Consider the following 18,171-nt stretch of genomic DNA (forward strand, 5'->3'; position numbering starts at 1 on the left):
TTTCACATGGTGTCCTTTCTCCCTCTGCAACTCCTGGCGCCATTTCATTCTCTTCCCTCCTCCAAATGGCATTTTTCCACTTTTTGTTTTTGGCTAACCCTAGTTATACTCGTAATAACCCTGGTTATCTCTCGCATCGATAAAAAACAATGGCACATTTTCATTTATGAAAAGCCTTGCTGATGCGTTGTGGGACACATATTTTGCTATATTTTGGGAGAAGGGGGCACCCCCCTCTCCGTCAAATATTTTTACAACTACTGGACGGAATAACCCCTGACCCCTACCGGAAATCGAGTCAACACTTCGTGGCCAAGTTGTTTCGTACCTGGTCCAGTTCCATGCAGTGGTTTTCGCTGCGCGCTGTGTGGAAATGTTTACTTTTTCTCTATTGGGAAATGAAAGGGAGTAGGCCGAAAACAGTGTTTTTTTGCTTTCTTAATAACATTTTCATTTTGTAATGAATCTTTCCCAAAATATCCATTCTTGGGGGGAGGGGTGCCTTGACAAACTATCAGCAAAATATCAGCCGAATCCGTCATGCAAGTCAAACATTATTAGCAATTCAATGCTCAGGTGCCTATGGAACTTGATACTCAACTTAACTGTAGTGCGGTGATCGCTGCACTATAATATATATTTAAGCAATATGCCCCGAGCGGCGGGGGCATTACCGACTCAGGTAATGCCCCGGAGCCCATAGATATAGGCCCCGGGGCATTACCAGAGTCAGTAATGCCCCCACCGGGAGGGGCATATAGCTATTAGTATCCCGGCCCGCAAAAACTGCGGAGTCCGTTTTCCCTTTCCATGGCGGCCATCAGGAGCGGACACACTGGAAACAGAAGCGTTTCTAGCGCGTCCGCTCCCGATAAAAAAGAAGGTAAGTGGGGTTGGGAGGGCGGAAGGGAGGGAAAAGGGAAAAAAAATAAATAAACATACCTGGGCCCCCGCCGGCGGGGGACGATGGAAGTCTCCAGCCGTGTGGAGGCTCGGAGTGGGGATGGCCAAGGCATAGAAGGTAAGTGGGGTGTGGAGGCTAGGGAGGTGGGAGGAGGGAGGGAAGGGAAAAAAAAGCCTTCCCCCCAGTGGGGGCCGAAGGTAGCCTCTCAGCCTTGGGGAGGTTCGGAGCGGGGATGGCCCTGCTTCGAGCCTCCTCGTTGGCTGAGGGGTTGCCACGCCCCCCGCGCGGACAAACAAAGGCCGTGGAATCCCGACGAGGGATTCCCGGCAGGGTAATGCCCCGGCGAGGGCCAATCAGAATGGTTCTTTCATTCTGATTCTCCCTCGGCGGGTACTAATTATGTTTATTATATAGTTAAGATGATTGCCTAGTTCCATAGGAAATCCGAAAATTGTATTTCTAATAACATTTGACTTGGTAGATGGACTTTTCCCACGCCCCACCCTCCAGACTGAACATTTGGGAAAGATTCCTTAAATAATGAAAAAGTTATTAGGAAAGCAAAATAAAACGCTGTTTTTCGATAGAGAAAAAGTCACATTTTTAGTGCACCGGAGCGCAAAAAACGCTGAACAGAACTCAATCAAATACGAAACATCTTGAGCACGAAGCGTTGACTTATAATTCCTGGGACAGGTCTGGGATTCTTCCATCCAATAGTTTTTAAAATATTTGACGCGGAACGGGGTGCTCCCTTCTCCCAAAATATAGCATTATCTCCCACGGTGCATTGCAGCAGAGAGGATTTACAGAAATGAAAAATCTGCCAATGTTTTTTTGCTCAATGTGAGCGATAACCACGGTTAAATGAAAAGTTAAAAAAGCTATTAGGGGGAGGAAAATGAGAAAATGGCATCAGGCCAGTGGTGAAGAAGGAGAAGGAGAAATTGGGGGGATGAAGATGGTATGTGGAACGGGTTAGAGTTCAAAAATATTTGTGTTATCATGGTAACAGTGAAGGCATTTCGTTAAATAATTTGAGGCTATAAAGGAAGACGCGATTGGGAATTAAAGTGCATCACACGAAACAAAGAGTAATATGGGATATCGGGAGAGGGCTAGGGAGGGAAAAAGACCGGAGGGGAGGAAACCTATTGGTGGAACATGGACAGTGGCCACGGCCGAAGGCTACGGCTAGTTGGCCCCATTAAGAAACCTTTTTGGGGAACATGGACAGTGGCCAGGGCCAAATGCCTTGGTTAGTGAGGCCCATTAAGAAATCTATTGGTGGAACATGGACAGTGGCCACTGCCGAACGCCATGGCTAGTGGGCCCCATTAAGAAACCTATTGGTGGAACATGGACAGTGGCCACGGCCGAAGGCTACAGCTAGTGGGCCACATTAAGAAACTTAATGGTGGAACATGGACAGTGGCCATGGCCGAAGGCTACAGCCAGTGGGCCCCATTAAGAAAGCTATTAGTGGAACATGGACAGTGGCGACGGCCGAAGGCCACGGCTAGTGAGCCCCATTAGGAAACCTATTGGTGGAACATGGACAGTAGCCACGACCGAAGGCCACGGCTAGTGGGCCCCGTTAAGAAACCTATTGGTGGAACATGGACAGCAGCCACAGCCAAAGGCCATGGCTAGTGGGCCTTAAAGAAACCTATTCGTGCAACATGAACAGTGGTAATAATGCAGGCATTCCGTGTGATAACCGATACTATAAAGGAAGAGGCAATCGGGAATGAAAGTGCGTCACACGAAACAAAGAGGGATAGAGGATATCGGGAGAGAGCTAGGAAGGGAAAACGACCGGAGGGGAGGAAACCTATTGGTGCAACATGGACAGTGGCCACTAGCCATGATGAGTGGGCCCCATTAAGAAACCTATTGGTGGAACATGTACAGAGGCCACAGCCGAAGGCCATGACTAGTGGGCCCCATTAAGAAACCTATTGGCGGAACATGTACAGAGGCCACAGCCGAAGGGCATGACTAGTGGGCCCCATTAAAAAACCTATTGGTGGAACATGGACAGTGGCCACAGCCGAAGGCCATGGCTACTGGGCCCCATTAAGAAACCTATTGGTTGAACATGGACAGTGGCTACGGGCCATGACTAGTGGGCCCCATTAAGAAACCTGTTGGTGGAACTTGGACAGTGACCACAGCCGAAGGCCATGGCTACTGGGCCCCATTAAGAAACCTGTTGGTGGAGCATGAACAGTGGCCACAGCCGAAGGCCATGACTACTGGGCCCCATTAAGAAACCTATTGGTGGAACATGGACAGTGGCCTCTGGCCATGACTAGTGGGCCCCATTAAGAAACCTATTGGTGGAACATGTACAGTGGCCACAGCCGAAGGCCATGACTAGTGGGCCCCATTAAGAAACCTATTGGTGGAACATGGACAGTGGCCTCTGGCCATGACTAGTGGGCCCCATTAAGAAACCTATTGGTGGAACATGGACAGTGGCTACGGGCCATGACTAGTGGGCCCCATTAAGAAACCTATTGGTGGAATTTGGACAGTGGCCACAGCCGAAGGCCATGACTAGTGGGCCACATTATGAAACCTGTTGGTGGAACATGGACAGTGGCCACAGCCGAAGGCCATGGCTACTGGGCCCCATTAAGAAACCTGTTGGTTGAACATGGACAGTGGCTACGGGCCATGACTAGTGGGCCCCATTAAGAAACCTGTTGGTGGAACTTGGACAGTGGCCACAGCCTCTGGCCATGTCTACTGGGCCCCATTAAGAAACCTGTTGGTGGAGCATGGACAGTGGCCACAGCCGAAGGCCATGGCTACTGGGCCCCATTAAGAAACCTATTGGTGGAACATGGACAGTGGCCTCTGGCCATGACTAGTGGGCCCCATTAAGAAACCTATTGGTGGAACATGTACTGTGGCCACAGCCGAAGGCCATAACTAGTGGGCCCCATTAAGAAACCTATTGGTGGAACATGGACAGTGGCCTCTGGCCATCACTAGTGGGCCCCATTAAGAAACCTATTGGTGGAACATGGACACTGGCTACGGGCCATGACTAGTGGGCCCCATTAAGAAACCTATTGGTGGAATTTGGACAGTGGCCACAGCCGAAGGCCATGACTAGTGGGCCACATTATGAAGCCTGTTGGTGGAACATGGACAGTGGCCACAGCCGAAGGCCATGGCTACTGGGCCCCATTAAGAAACCTGTTGGTTGAACATGGACAGTGGCTACGGGCCATGACTAGTGGGCCCCATTAAGAAACCTGTTGGTGGAACTTGGACAGTGGCCACAGCCGAAGGCCATGGCTACTGGGTCCCATTAAGAAACCTGTTGGTGGAGCAAGGACAGTGGCCACAGCCAAAGGCCATGACTAGTGGCCCCCATTAAGAAACCTATTAGTTGAACATGGACAGTGGCTACGGGCCATGACTAGTGGGCCCCATTAAGAAACCTGTTGGTGGAACTTGGACAGTGGCTACGGGCCATGACTAGTGGGCCCCATTAAGAAACCTATTGGTGGAACATGGACAGTGGCTACGGGCCATGACTAGTGGGCCCCATTAAGAAACCTTTTGGTGGAACTTGGACAGTGGCCACAACCGAAGGCCATGACTAGTGGGCCACATTATGAAACCTGTTGGTGGAACATGGACAGTGGCCACAGCCAAAGGACATTGCTACTGGGCCCCATTAAGAAACCTGTTGGTGGAGCATGGACAGTGGCCACAGCCGAAGGCCATGGCTACTGGGCCCCATTAAGAAACCTATTAGTGCAACATGTACAGTGGCCACAGCCGAAGGCCATGACTAGTGGGCCCCATTAAGAAACCTATTGGTGGAACATGGACAGTGGCCTCTGGCCATGACTAGTGGGCCCCATTGAGAAACCTATTGGTGGAACATGGACAGTGACTACGGGCCATGACTAGTGGGCCCCATTAAGAAACCTATTGGTGGAACTTAGACAGTGGCCACAGCCGAAGGCCATGACTAGTGGGCCACATTATGAAACCTATTGATTGAACATGGACAGTGGCTACAGGCCATGACTAGTGGGCCCCATTAAGAAACCTGTTGATGGAACTTGGACAGTGGCCACAGTCGAAGGCCATGGCTACTGGGCCCCATTAAGAAACCTGTTGGTGGAGCATGGACAGTGGCCACAGCCGAAGGCCATGACTAGTGGCCCCCATTAAGAAACCTATTGGTTGAACATGGACAGTGGCTACGGGCCATGACTAGTGGGCCCCATTAAGAAACCTGTTGGTGGAACTTGGACAGTGGCCACAGCCGAAGGCCATGTCTACTGGGCCCCATTAAAAAACCTATTTGTGCAACATGTACAGTGGTCATAGTGCGTGCATTCTGTGAGATAAAGGAAGACGCGATCAGGAATAAAAGTGTGTCATACGAAACAAAGAGTGATAGGGAGATGGGTGGGGAGGGAAAATTCACCTGCGGGGAGGTAACTCGGCGCTACCATTGTTTCATCCCACGTGTCGCCACTATTGTGGTCTAAATATACTAGCGTCGCTACAGCGCATGACGTATTCAAATCTACACATCTATTACCTGACCTCGCCCACTACCGCCGTGCCTGATTTGCACCTACTTAAAGACGTACTCTTACAATCTAGCTATGCTTTAGATTCTGCATGATTGTAACTCCTGACCCACTGCCAGCGGTTCATGCCCGACCGCGTTGCACTTTAGCATATATAGCCAACTGTGAAACCAGATAATCCAGAGCCCATGTACTGACTTGACTTCTGGGTATCACAGCTGCCTGCACACTATACTCCAAGGGTTCTAAGGCTCTTCAGCTAAAACCGAATCTAGGCAAACTATTGTCTTACATTTTCCTCAGGTGCACCACTATTGCCTGTTCACTGCATCTCAATGGTTTTGAGGCCTCTCACCAAATTCGAATCCAGGTGATCCATCGACCTGCACTGTTCTCAGGCACACTATTGATTTCCGAACACTGTATTCTATGGCTTTTTAGCGCAACTCGAATTTAGATGCACCACTAACCTGAACTGCCTCTAGGTTAACCACTGACTCGAATTTGCATTATAGCCCGTATAACATACATTGAATCAGGAATATTTTGGATACTGAACCTATAGTCTCTCGAGTCAGCGCCACTAAGCATTACCACTGCCCACTACCCTACCACTTCCCACTACACCATCGCGGTATTCAGCCATATGCTAACACCTAGCTCATGACGGCACTAAGCATCAGTATGCCCCCCCCTTAGTAGCCAGCCTGAGCCTCTATGCGATAATCCTTACCATAGGCACTACGCTCCACATTATGATACCTACCACTCCCGCTAACAGGTCATTGTCTCCCCTGACCTCATTTATTCTAAGTACCACATCACCAATGGACATGGCAGCTGCCATAAACTACCTCCCTTGCAAGCCTTGCCCAACCAAGGATAGAAACCAACCCCTTATAGCGAGACAAGCAAAACTCTTTGAGCCACTCACTAGATCGTTAAACACCCTCCTACAATCTAGGACTCCTAGCCCGCCTTTAGCCCCTAGCTGCAGCGCCAAGTACCCAAGAAAAAGCCAAACCAAGCATCGCAAACCTAAACCACAACTAACACGCCCACTAACTACACTCACTACTACGAGCCCTCAGCTAAAAGGAGCTCTACTAAACTCCAGATCTATGGTAGCACACACTACAGAAATAGCTGACCTGATTCTGAAAGATGACTTCGACTTCCACGCTATCACCGAGATAAGGCTACATCCCGCTGCAGGCCCCATGATCACGTAGCAGCCCCTGCAGGCTTTTCTATCCTGAGACACGATAGACCTAACTCCAGAGGAGGAGGCATCGCTATCATCTATAAAAGTGGCCTCTCCATGAGACTAGCTACACAGATAGGTATCCATTCATGCAAAATACTCTCAGTCAAAGTCCCGTTAAGCAACGCCCAAACCCTGAACATCCACCTGGTGTACCGTCCCCCAGGCCCTCCTGGAACCTTTGTGGATGACTTGAACTCTATCCTTACCAACAACCTTAAAAGTTCCTCTCAAGTACTTCTACTTGGAGACTTGAATATGGGCTTCAATAACCTATCAGACCAACTTGCCACAACCACCGCCAATACCTTATCCGAACTTGAATTTACCCAAAGATGTATCGCCGCTACCCATAATAAAGGCAGAATACTCGACTGGGTGGCAGACTATAACTGCCAGGCCAATATCCTGTCGGTCTCTCAACTAGCTTGGACAGAACACCTCTGTGTGTCCATCACGCTCTCCACTATTAGACCTCCACCTACTTTGGCTCCCAGGGCCCTACCCACCCTAAACAGAAATAAAAAGAGCATTACCATGGATAGGCTTATCCCGTTTCTTCTTCCTACTCTCAACTCACTCCCTAACAACATGGACCCTGAGAGCTTGGTCGAAGAATATAATGAAATTATGACCACCTCCTTGGACCAGATCGCTCCAGCGAGACGAAGACCAAGCAAGCAGAAAACTCATCTAAATAAATGGTACACACCTTTCTTAAAAAACTGAAGATTACAAAAAAGAAACTGCAAAGCCACCTGGGCTAAACACCCCTCTGAAGCCAACAAGCTTAAACTTACCAAATTGTCCTCCCTATACAAAAAGGAAATTTGTCTAGCAAAACGCAAATCATTTGACACACATATAAATGCCAAATCCAATACAAAGGAACTCTTCACAATTCTCAAAGAAATAGAGACCCCAATAGCACTACCGGAGACCTGTACGAAAGACAAAATATGGTGTGAAAATATTCAAAACGCCTTAGCCAACAAAATTGCCACCTTACAGAAAAAAATCTCATGCAAGAGAATAGCCTTAAAAGATCCCCCTATCTCGAACACGACACATAAGACTACCACAGATGATTCCACGCGCTTCTACTTTACCAAAGTCTACTATTGAAGTGGAACGTACTATTCTCTCCCTTAAACCTTTGAATTGTCAGGGAGACCTATGCCCGGCGCAGCTTATCAAGGATGCTGCCCGTGACTTATCCCCATTCATCACCAAACTAATCAATGCGTCCTTCACCACTGGCACCATTCCCACCAACCTCAAACAATCATGGGTACTCCCACTCTTAAAAAAACCGACTCTTGACCCAGCGACACCAACTAATTATAGACCTGTCACCACTGTGCCCTTCCTTCTAAATATTTGGATAAGGTAGCGTACCTTCAAATTCAAAAACACCTAGAACAACATCACCTGTTAGGAGCCAGACAATCAGGCTTCCATCCCCACCATGGCACAGAAACCGCTCTTATTGATCTAAAGACTCAAATTGACGAGTTTAAAGACAAAGGCAAATCAGCACTGCTCCTCCTCTTAGACCTCTCTGCGGCGTTCGGTCTAGTCGACCACAACATCCTCTGCAACCATCTAAACACAGCAGCACACTTCTCTGATGAAGCCATTATCTGGATAAGATCATTCCTAAACGGCAGAACAATGAGGGTCTTCTCGCCGTTAGCATCTGCAGACCCTACACCTATTACCTGCGGTGTACCCCAGGGTTCTTGCGTCTCACCTACACTCTACAATATTTTTACCAAGCCCCTTTTCGATGTTCTGGACCATCTCGGTATCACCTACACTAACTATGCAGATGATACCCAGATCCTCCTCCCGCTTTCTGGGAATTATGAAAAGGATTTGGCCTTGGTGAACAGAGTGTATATCATCATCCAGACATGGATGGCCACGCATGGTCTATGCCTGAATAATGATAAAACAGAACTCATCATTCTGGGCACCCCATCTAACCTAAAAAAATTGGGCTCCATTTACTCATCATTCATAATCGATGGTAACATCATAAAAGTGGAACACGAGGTGAAAACTCTTAGTTTTTACCTTGACTCGAATCTATCATTCACTAAACAGGTCAATTCGCTGGCATCTTCCACTGGCTGCACGTGTAAATTGATACGCACTGGCAAGCCATTCTTCTCCGACAGCAGCTGCATCACCCTAGCCAGAGCCCTCATCCTATCACGCCGGGACTACTGTAATGCCCTTTATCTAGGATCTTCCAAAGCCACCATCAAAAGAATCCAAACTCTTCAAAACAATGCACTTAGAGTGGCCCTTGGTATATCCAGAAGAGACCACATCTCAGAAACTAGTCCCCAGAACAATTTGCTCCCAACTTTCGACAAAGTACTACTAAAGACCCTATCGCTAACTCACAAATCCCTCAACAATGCTGCACCGATCTACCTTGCAGAAAGATTTCATAAGCAGTAGGCTACAAGACCGATAAGATCTGCCAATACAGACTAACTATCCATACCAAAATATAAATGATCTACCATCGGAGGTAATAGTTTCCCTGTAAAAGCAGCCAAGCTCTGGAACACGCTGCCTCCCAGTTTAAGAATAGACCAAACCTACCACAAATTCAGATCCAACACTATCACCTGGCTGAAATTTAACGATAGGTAATCTGTAAATTACTAAGTATATATGTACTATTTGAATGTATCCTGTATTTTACTGTGTGCAACTAAGCCTCGCATATACGTGTAACCACTGCGCCCTGTTGCCCTAGGGTATGATGCGCATTATAAGTCATAAACAAACAAACAAACAAACAAACAAACAAACAAACCTATTGGTGTAACACGTACAGCGGCCACGCAGTGTGGACTGGCCTATAGGGATCTCTGGAGATTTTCTGGTGGGCCTCTGCACCCTGGGCCTCTTCTGAGTGGTAACCTATTTTATTCCTTCATTTCTCAGAAGAAAAGGGTTGGGCTTGCTGAAAATGGGTAGTAAGGGTCCACTTTAAAAATAGTTTCCAGGACCTCTTTTGATTACCACTCCACTTCTGAGACAATGGCCGAAGGCCATGGCTAGTGGGCCCCATTAAGAAACCTACTCGTGCAACATGAACAGTGGTAATAATGCGGGCATTCCGTGTGATAACCGATACTATAAAGGAAGACGCAACCTATTAGTGGAACATGGACAGTGGCCACGGCCGAAGGCCACGGCTAGTGGGCCCCATTAAGAAACCTATTGGTGGAACATGGAGAGTGGCCATGGCCGAAGGCCATGGCTAGTGGGCCCCATTAAGAAATCTAATGGTGGAACATGGACAGTGGCCACGGCCGAAGGCCACGGCTAGTGGGCCCCATTAAGAAACCTATTGGTGGAACGTGGACAATGGCGATGCCCGAAGGCCATGCCTAGTGGGCCCCATTAAAAAACCCATTGGTGTAACGTGGACAGTTGTCATGGCCGAAGGCCTTGCCTAGTGGGCCCCATTAATAAACCTATTGGTGGAACATGGACAGTAGCCACTGGCCATGACTAGTGGTCCCATTAAGAAACCTATTGGTGGAACATGGACATTGGCTACTGGCCATGACTAGTGGGCCCCATTAAGAAACCTATTGGTGGAACATGGACAGTGGCCACAGCCGAAGTCCATGGCTAGTGGGCCCATTAAGAAACCTATTGGTGGAATATAAACAGAGGCCACAGCCGAAGGCCACGTCTAGTGGGCCTCATTAAGAAACCTATTGGTGCAACATGGACAGTGGTCACTGGCCATGACTAGTGGGCCCCATTAAGAAACCTATTCGTGGAACATGGACAGTGGCCCCTGGCCATGACTAGTGGGCCCCATTAAGAAACCTATTCGTGGAACATGGACAGTGGCCACTGGCCATGACTAGTGGGCCCCATTAAGAAACCTATTGGTGGAACATGGACAGTGGCCACTGGCCATGACTAGTGGGACCCATTAAGAAACCTATTGGTGCAACATGGACAGTGGCCACAGCCGAAGGCCATGACTAGTGGGCCCCATTAAGAAACCTATTGGTGGAACATGAACAGTGGCTACTGGCCACAACGAGTGGGCCCCATTAAGAAACTTATTACTGGAACATGGACAGAGGCCACGGCTAGTGGGCCCCATCAAGAAACCTATTGGAGAAACGTGGCCAGTGGCCAGTGGGCCCTGAAGAAACTACTGTATAACAAAACCCTTGAAATTCAGGGGGAAGCTTTACTCATGATGAAGTTCAGGTGATCAGAGTGAGTCTGTGCTGTCATCACTCTGCTCACACGCTGCGCAACAGTGCACCTGCCCACATTCGGGATGCTGAATATCGGGGGGGGGGGGGGATATTGAGCAGTTCTGAGAGCGAAGGGTGAATGACGCATGTACCCCAACTTGTCACCTTACCTTCAACAGCATTGAACACACTCAGAACAACCCAGGGACGCAGCACCACACAACCCGCTTCTCTCTCTCTTTCACTCTCTCCTTCTCTCTCTCTTTCTTTCCTTATATCTCTATCTCCCCCTTTCTCTCTCCTTCTCCCTAACTTTCTCTCTCCCCGTCTCTCTCTCTGTCTCTCTCTCTCCTTCTCCCTCCCTCTCTCTTTCTCTCTCCCGTTCTCTCCCTCCCTCGATCTCTCACTCTCTCACTCACTCATCTATCTTGTTCACTCTCTCTCCTCTCTATCTCTTTCTTTCTCTCATTATCTCTCTCTCTCGTTCTCTATCCCCTTGTTCCTCTCTCTTTCTCCACCTCTTTATTTCTCCCCTTCTAGCCCCCTCAACCCCTCCTCTCTCTCTCTCTCTCTTTCTCTTTGATTCTTTATCTCTCTTTCGCCCTCTCTTTCTCTCCCTCTTTTCTCTTTCTCTCCCTCCCTCCTTCTCACTCTCTCTTTGTCTCTCCCTCGCGCCCTCTTTCTCTCCCGTTCTCCCTCACTCTCTCTATCTTCCTCCTTCTCCCTCTTTCTCCTCTCTATCGCTCTATTTTTAATGTTCTCTCGTTTCCTCTCCCCTTCTCTCTCTCTCTCTCTCTCTCTCTCTCTCTTTCTCTCTCTCTCTCTCTCTCACTCTCCCTCTCACTCTCTTTCTGCCCCCGCTCTCTTTCTCCTATCTCTCTCTCTTTCCCTCTCGCAATGTGTCTCCCCTCTTTCTCTCGCTGTCTCTCTCTCTCTCTTCCACCTATCTCCACCCCCTCTCTCTGTCTCCCTCTCTCTCTCACTGTCTCTCTCTCTCTTCATCCTATCCCCTCCTATCCCCCTCTCTCTGTGTCTCTCTCTTTCCCTATCTCAATGTGTCTCCCCTCTCTCTCTTTCTCCCTCTCTCTCTCACTGTCTCTCTCTCTCTCTTCCTCCTATCTCCCCCTACCCCACTCTCTCTCTCTGTCTCTCTCTTCCCCTCTCTCAATGCGTCTCCCCTCTCTCTCTTTCTCCCTCTCTCTCTCGCTGTCTCTCTCTCTTTCTTCCCCTATGCCCCCCTTTTCTCTCTGTCTGTCTGTCTCTCTCCCCCTATCTACCCCTCTCTCTGTCTCTCTCTCTTTCTTCCCCCTATCTCCCCCACCCACCTCTCTCTCTTTCACCCTCTCTCTCTTTCTTTCCCCTACCACCCCATTCTCCCCCCTCCCCCTCTCTCTCTCTGTCTCTCTCTCTTTCTTCCCCCATGCCCCCCCTTTTCTCTCTGTCTGTCTCTCTCTCTCCCCCCATCGCCCCCCTTTCTCTGTCTCTGTCTCTCTCTCTCTCTCTTTCTTCCCCCTATCTCCCCCTAGGCCCCTCTCTGTCTCTCTTTCCCTCTCTCAATGTGTCTCCCCTCTCTCTCTTTCACCCTCTCTCTCTCTTTCCCCTACCACCCCCTTCTCCCCCCTCCCCCCTCTCTCTCTCTGTCTCTCTCTTTCTTCCCCCATGCCCCCCTTTTCTCTCTGTCTGTCTCTCTCTCTCCCCCTATCGCCCCCCTTTCTCTGTCTCTGTCTCTCTTTCTTCCCCTATGCCCCCCTTTTCTCTCTGTCTGTCTCTCTCTCCCCCTATCCACCCCTCTCTCTGTCTCTGTCTCTCTCTCTCTTTCTTCCCCCTATCTCCCCCTACCCCCCTCTCTCTCTGTCTCTCTCTCTCTCAATGCGTCTCCCCTCTCTCTCTTTCTCCCTCTCTCACTCGCTGTCTCTCTCTCTTTCTTCCCCTATGCCCCCCTTTTCTCTGTCTGTCTCTCTCTCCCCCTATCTACCCCTCTCTCTGTCTCTGTCTCTCTCTCTCTTTCTTCCCCCTATCTCCCCATACCCCTCTCTCTCTCTGTCTCTCTCTCTCTCTCAATGTGTCTCCCCTCTCTCTCTTTCTCCCTCTCTCTCGCTGTCTCTCTCTCTTTCTTCCCCTATGCCCCCTTTTTCTCTCTGTCTGTCTCTCTCTCCCCCCTATCTACCCCTCTCTCTCTCTCTCTCTCTCTCTTTCTTCCCCCTATCTCCCCCTAGGCCCCTCTCTGTCTCTCTTTCCCTCTCTCAATGTGTCTCCCCTCTCTCTCTTTCACCCTCTCTCTCTCTTTCCCCTACCACCCCCTTCTCCCCCCTCCCCCCTCTCTCTCTCTGTCTCTCTCTTTCTTCCCCCATGCCCCCCTTTTCTCTCTGTCTGTCTCTCTCTCTCCCCCTATCGCCCCCCTTTCTCTGTCTCTGTCTCTCTTTCTTCCCCTATGCCCCCCTTTTCTCTCTGTCTGTCTCTCTCTCCCCCTATCCACCCCTCTCTCTGTCTCTGTCTCTCTCTCTCTTTCTTCCCCCTATCTCCCCCTACCCCCCTCTCTCTCTGTCTCTCTCTCTCTCAATGCGTCTCCCCTCTCTCTCTTTCTCCCTCTCTCACTCGCTGTCTCTCTCTCTTTCTTCCCCTATGCCCCCCTTTTCTCTGTCTGTCTCTCTCTCCCCCTATCTACCCCTCTCTCTGTCTCTGTCTCTCTCTCTCTTTCTTCCCCCTATCTCCCCATACCCCTCTCTCTCTCTGTCTCTCTCTCTCTCTCAATGTGTCTCCCCTCTCTCTCTTTCTCCCTCTCTCTCGCTGTCTCTCTCTCTTTCTTCCCCTATGCCCCCTTTTTCTCTCTGTCTGTCTCTCTCTCCCCCCTATCTACCCCTCTCTCTCTCTCTCTCTCTCTCTTTCTTCCCCATATCTCCCCCTAGGCCCCTCTCTGTCTATCTTTCCCTCTCTCAATGTGTCTTCCCTCTCTCTCTTTCACCCTCTCTCTCTCTTTCTTTCCCCTACCACCCCCTTCTCCCCCCTCCCCCTCTCTCTCTCTGTCTCTCTCTGTTTCTTCCCCCATGCCCCCCTTTTCTCTCTGTCTGTCTCTCTCCCCCTATCGCCCCCTTTCTCTGTCTCTCTTTCTTCCCCCTATCTCCCCCTAGCCCCCTCTCTGTCTCTCTTTCCCTCTCTCAATGTTTCTCCCTTCTCTCTCGTTCACCCTCTCTCACTCTTCCTTTCCCCTACCACCCCCTTCTCCCCCTCCCTCTTATGGCTGTGGCTCTCCCAATCATTCTATAGAAGCCCAGAAGAGGACCTCTTAGCACCCGGGCCAGGCAGGCGTGTCATCTTACCAGCTCGTATAGAGCTCTTGCGTGTTAAAGGCCGTTTCAAAGCACTGCCAGTCCACCGAAGGGGGAAGGGGCAGGGAAAGGAGAGGGTATGCGGGTGAGGGAGGAAGTCACGTGACTCTCAGCTTTCCAGCCACTCGGGATGGGGTGTCAGACTCACCAGTTCTTGCCGGAGCCACTCCAGGACCTGGCCCAGGGTTGCAAAGCCCAGGGAGTTCTTCAGGGGCACGTCCTCAATCGCGGTGGGGGTGTGGCGGGTGCCCTCCTCCTCTGGCACTCGCCCAGGCTCGTTGCAGGGCGACACTGTGTCCTCCTTCACGGGCACTGGGGCACTCTGGGGACCCTTCCAGGATGGGCCTTTGCCCTGTTCGCTGTCTGGTGCCCTGTGGGGGCCCTTGCAGGAGGGGCCTTTACCCTGTTCGCTGTCTGGTGCCCTGTGTGGGCCCTTCCAGGAGGGGCCTTTGCCCTGTTCGCTGTCTGGTACCCTGTGGGGGCCCTCCCAGGAGGGGCCTTTGCCCTGGTCGCTCGCTGGTGCCCTGTGGGGGCCCTTCCAGGAGGGGCCTTTGCCCTGGTCGCTCGCTGGTGCCCTGTGGGGGCCCTTCCAGGAGGGGCCTTTGCCCTGTTCGCTCTCTGGTGCGCTCTTGGGGTCCTTCCTGGGGGAGCGGCCGTCCTCCCCCTCGTGCACTGGTGCCCTCCTGGCCAGCGTGACCCCCTCCTGCCTTTGCACTGGCGCCCTCTTGGGGTCACTCCTGGATAGATTCCCCCGCTCCTCCTCATGCACCGGTGGCCACTTGGGCCTCCTTCTGGGGGGACTGGCGGCCCCCTCCTGGCGCACCCTGCCGACGCACTTGTGACCTGGCGCGCTCTCGGGGTTGCTCCAGCCCTGCTTCTGCACCTGGTCCTTCCACTCCAGGTAGGAGGGCCGGCGGGTCTGCAACTTCAGCTTGGCTGTCAGGGCCTTGACTGAGTCCAGGTCATCGTCCTCACAGCCGGAGTCGCCTTCCCCCAACTCCTTAAACTTCCACCCATCCAGAGACATCCTGAGCGGGCCCTGAGTGTGTGTGTGGGGGGGGGGGGGAAGGGGGCAGTGCACACTTGGGTGTGTGAGAGTATCAGCGCCCCAGGGAGTATGGGAGAGGATCCATGCGTTAGTGTATGCGTGAGTGTGCAAGAGGGCCAGTGCACAAGTAAGCGTACCAGAGGGTAGTGTATGAGTGAGTGTGCTAGAGGGTTAGTGGACCAGTAAGTGTGCGAGGGTTTTCGTGCACTCGTGAGTCTCTCAGTGTGTGAGAAAGTCAGTGCAGAATGGAGTTTGAGAGTGGATCCATGCACTAGTGTGTGAGAGAGTCAGTGCATAAGCGAGTGTGCAGGGCGGTCGGTGAACGAGTGAGTGTGAGAGAAGGTTAGTGGAGGAGTCCGTGTGTGAGAGAGCAAGTGTAGAATTGAGTGTGCGAGAGAGTAAATTCACAAGTGAGTGTACCAGAGTGTTAGTGTATGAGTGTGCACGAGGGTCAATGCACAATTGTGTCCGAGGGTTGGTGTATGGGTGAGTGTGCGGCAGGGTCAATAAGCAAGTAACTGTGTTAGACGGTTAGTGATCGAGTGTGTGCTTGAGAGAACCAGACAAAAGGGAGTGCGAGAAAGGATCCATGCACTAGTGTGTGAGAGAGTCAGTGCACGAGCGAGTGTGCAAGAAGGCCAGCGCACAAGTAAGTACGAGTGAGTCAGACGGCAAGTGCCTGCGCTTTAGTGCACGTGTGCGGAGGGTGAGTGCACAAGTGAGTGTGCCAGTGGGTTACTGGGTCAGTGAGTGTGCATGTGTGAGCCGGCCAGAGGGTCAGAAGAGGAGGGAGTGTGAGAGGGTAAATGCACAGATCAGTGTGTGAGAGGTGGGGTGCACGGCTCAGTGCAAGAGAGGGACTGTGCATGGATGTGTGAGAACATACGTGCACACACGGGTCTATTCGAGAGTCTGTGCACACCTGAGTGTGCTGTTGGAAGTTGGTTTGTGACCGACCCAGTGCACGAGGAATGAGTGTGTGCACTTGTGAAGCGTCAGGTGGTGGCTGTGTATTCTGGTGCCCAGCATGAGTTGTCCTTTTCAGCCACACCGGGACCTGCTGTTTGGGGATCATAGGGTCCACACGGGATCTGTAGGAAGGCCTGGTGATCACTGGTGACCGAGCAAATCCCCGGGTGATTAATCAGGCGCCGCTGATGATGTGGGCCGAAGGAAGCTGGTGGTCTCAAACGGTCCCTGGTGATCTGTGGGGATCCATGGTGGTCGCGCACGGTGATTACACGTAAACTGCAGGGAGCTGCTGGTGTTTGCCGGATCCTCCAGTGGGCACGTGCCTCTCACGAGCACTGCAAGCAGCTGAGTATCTACCCGCAGGGATCTGCCTGCCGTCAGAGCCCTGGAAGCCCCGGCTGCCGCCCAGCTCCCGCGTCCGCGAACTTGCACCCGCACAGCTGCCGCCCAGCTCCCGCGTCCGCGAACTCCCGAGCGCACGAGATGTTTGTCCAAAAGGGAAGTCATTTGCGTCCCGACCCGGCTCCTCCCCCTTTACAACAGATGCACGGAAAAGGATGACAATATCAGACATGTCGCGCCCAAAGCCGAGGTCAAAGGTCGGGGCACTGCCAGCCACACCCTGGGCCATGCGTGCAGTGGCAGCACGGACTTTCTTTTCAAATACAGAACAGCCACTTCCTTCTCAGCCGCTGCACCTTTAATGGGCGAGTGCCAGCGCTTCACAGAAGGACGGCAATACTCGTACCTGCCTGGAGAGTGCTAGCACTCGCCTGCGGGCCGCTGCAACGTAAGCGGCACGACAGCAGCACTCCCCAGCAAGAGTGCAACGCTCAGCAGGACATCCTCTGAGCGGCGCAGTAGCAGCACTCCCGGCTATGCTGCTATACTCTTAATGACATCGTGCCCGCGCTTCATAGAAGGGCTGCAATACTTATACAAGGACAGTAGCAGCACTTGCCAGCAAGTCCCGCTGTACTCTTACCAGGACAGTATCAGCACTTGCCAGCAAGGCTGCTATGCTCTTAACAGGACAGTAGCAGCACTCCCAGCTATGCTGCTATACTCTTAATGAGATTGTGCCCCCGCTTCATAGAAGGGCTGCAATACTTATACCAGGACAGTAGCAGCACTTCCCAGAAAGGCTGCTATACTCTTAAGAGGACAGTAGCAGCACTTCCCAGCAAGGCTGCTCTACTCTTAACAGGACAGTAGCAGCACTCCCCAGCTATGCTGCTATACTCTTAATGAGATCGTGCCCGCGCTTCATAGATGGGCTTCAATACTTACAACAGGACAGTAGCAGCACTTCCCAGCAAGGCTGCTATACTCTTAATGAGATCGTGCCTGCGCTTCATAGAAGGCTGCAATACTCGTACCTGCCAGGAGAGTGCTAGCACTCGCCTGTGGGCCGCTGCAACGTAAGCGGCACGACAGCAGCACTCCCCAGCAAGAGTGCAACGCTCAGCAGGACATCCTCTGAGCGGCACAGTAGCAGCACTCCCAGCTATGCTGCTATACTCTTAATGACATCGTGCCCGCGGTTCATAGAAGGGCTGCAATACTTATACCATGACAGTAGAAGCACTTGCCAGCAAGTCCCGCTGTACTCTTACCAGGACAGTATCAGCACTTGCCAGCAAGGCTGCTATGCTCTTAACAGGACAGTAGCAGCACTCCCAGCTATGCTGCTATACTCTTAATGAGATCGTGCCCACGCTTCATAGATGGGCTGCAATACTTATACTAGGACAGTAGCAGCACTTCCCAGAAAGGCTGCTATACTCTTAACAGGACAGTAGCAGCACTTCCCAGCAAGGCTGCTCTACTCTT

General features: G+C 51.4%; 1 protein-coding gene across 1 annotated transcript in view; it reads right to left on the minus strand.

Moving 5' to 3' along the window:
• FAM167B (family with sequence similarity 167 member B) overlaps positions 1 to 16,909 on the minus strand; it is an 84,632-nt gene extending 67,723 nt beyond the window's left edge. Inside the window, exon 1 of the mRNA XM_069622475.1 lies at positions 14,467 to 16,909. Coding sequence (XP_069478576.1) covers positions 14,467 to 15,345 — 879 coding nt within the window. The 5' untranslated portion in view covers positions 15,346 to 16,909. The remainder of the gene's footprint in view (positions 1 to 14,466) is intronic.
• Between the last annotated feature and the right edge of the window lie 1,262 nt (positions 16,910 to 18,171).

The sequence above is a fragment of the Ambystoma mexicanum genome, chromosome 11 (genome assembly GCF_040938575.1).
Source record: "Ambystoma mexicanum isolate Mex_15411 chromosome 11, UKY_AmexF1_1, whole genome shotgun sequence".
Lineage (NCBI taxonomy): Eukaryota > Metazoa > Chordata > Amphibia > Caudata > Ambystomatidae > Ambystoma > Ambystoma mexicanum.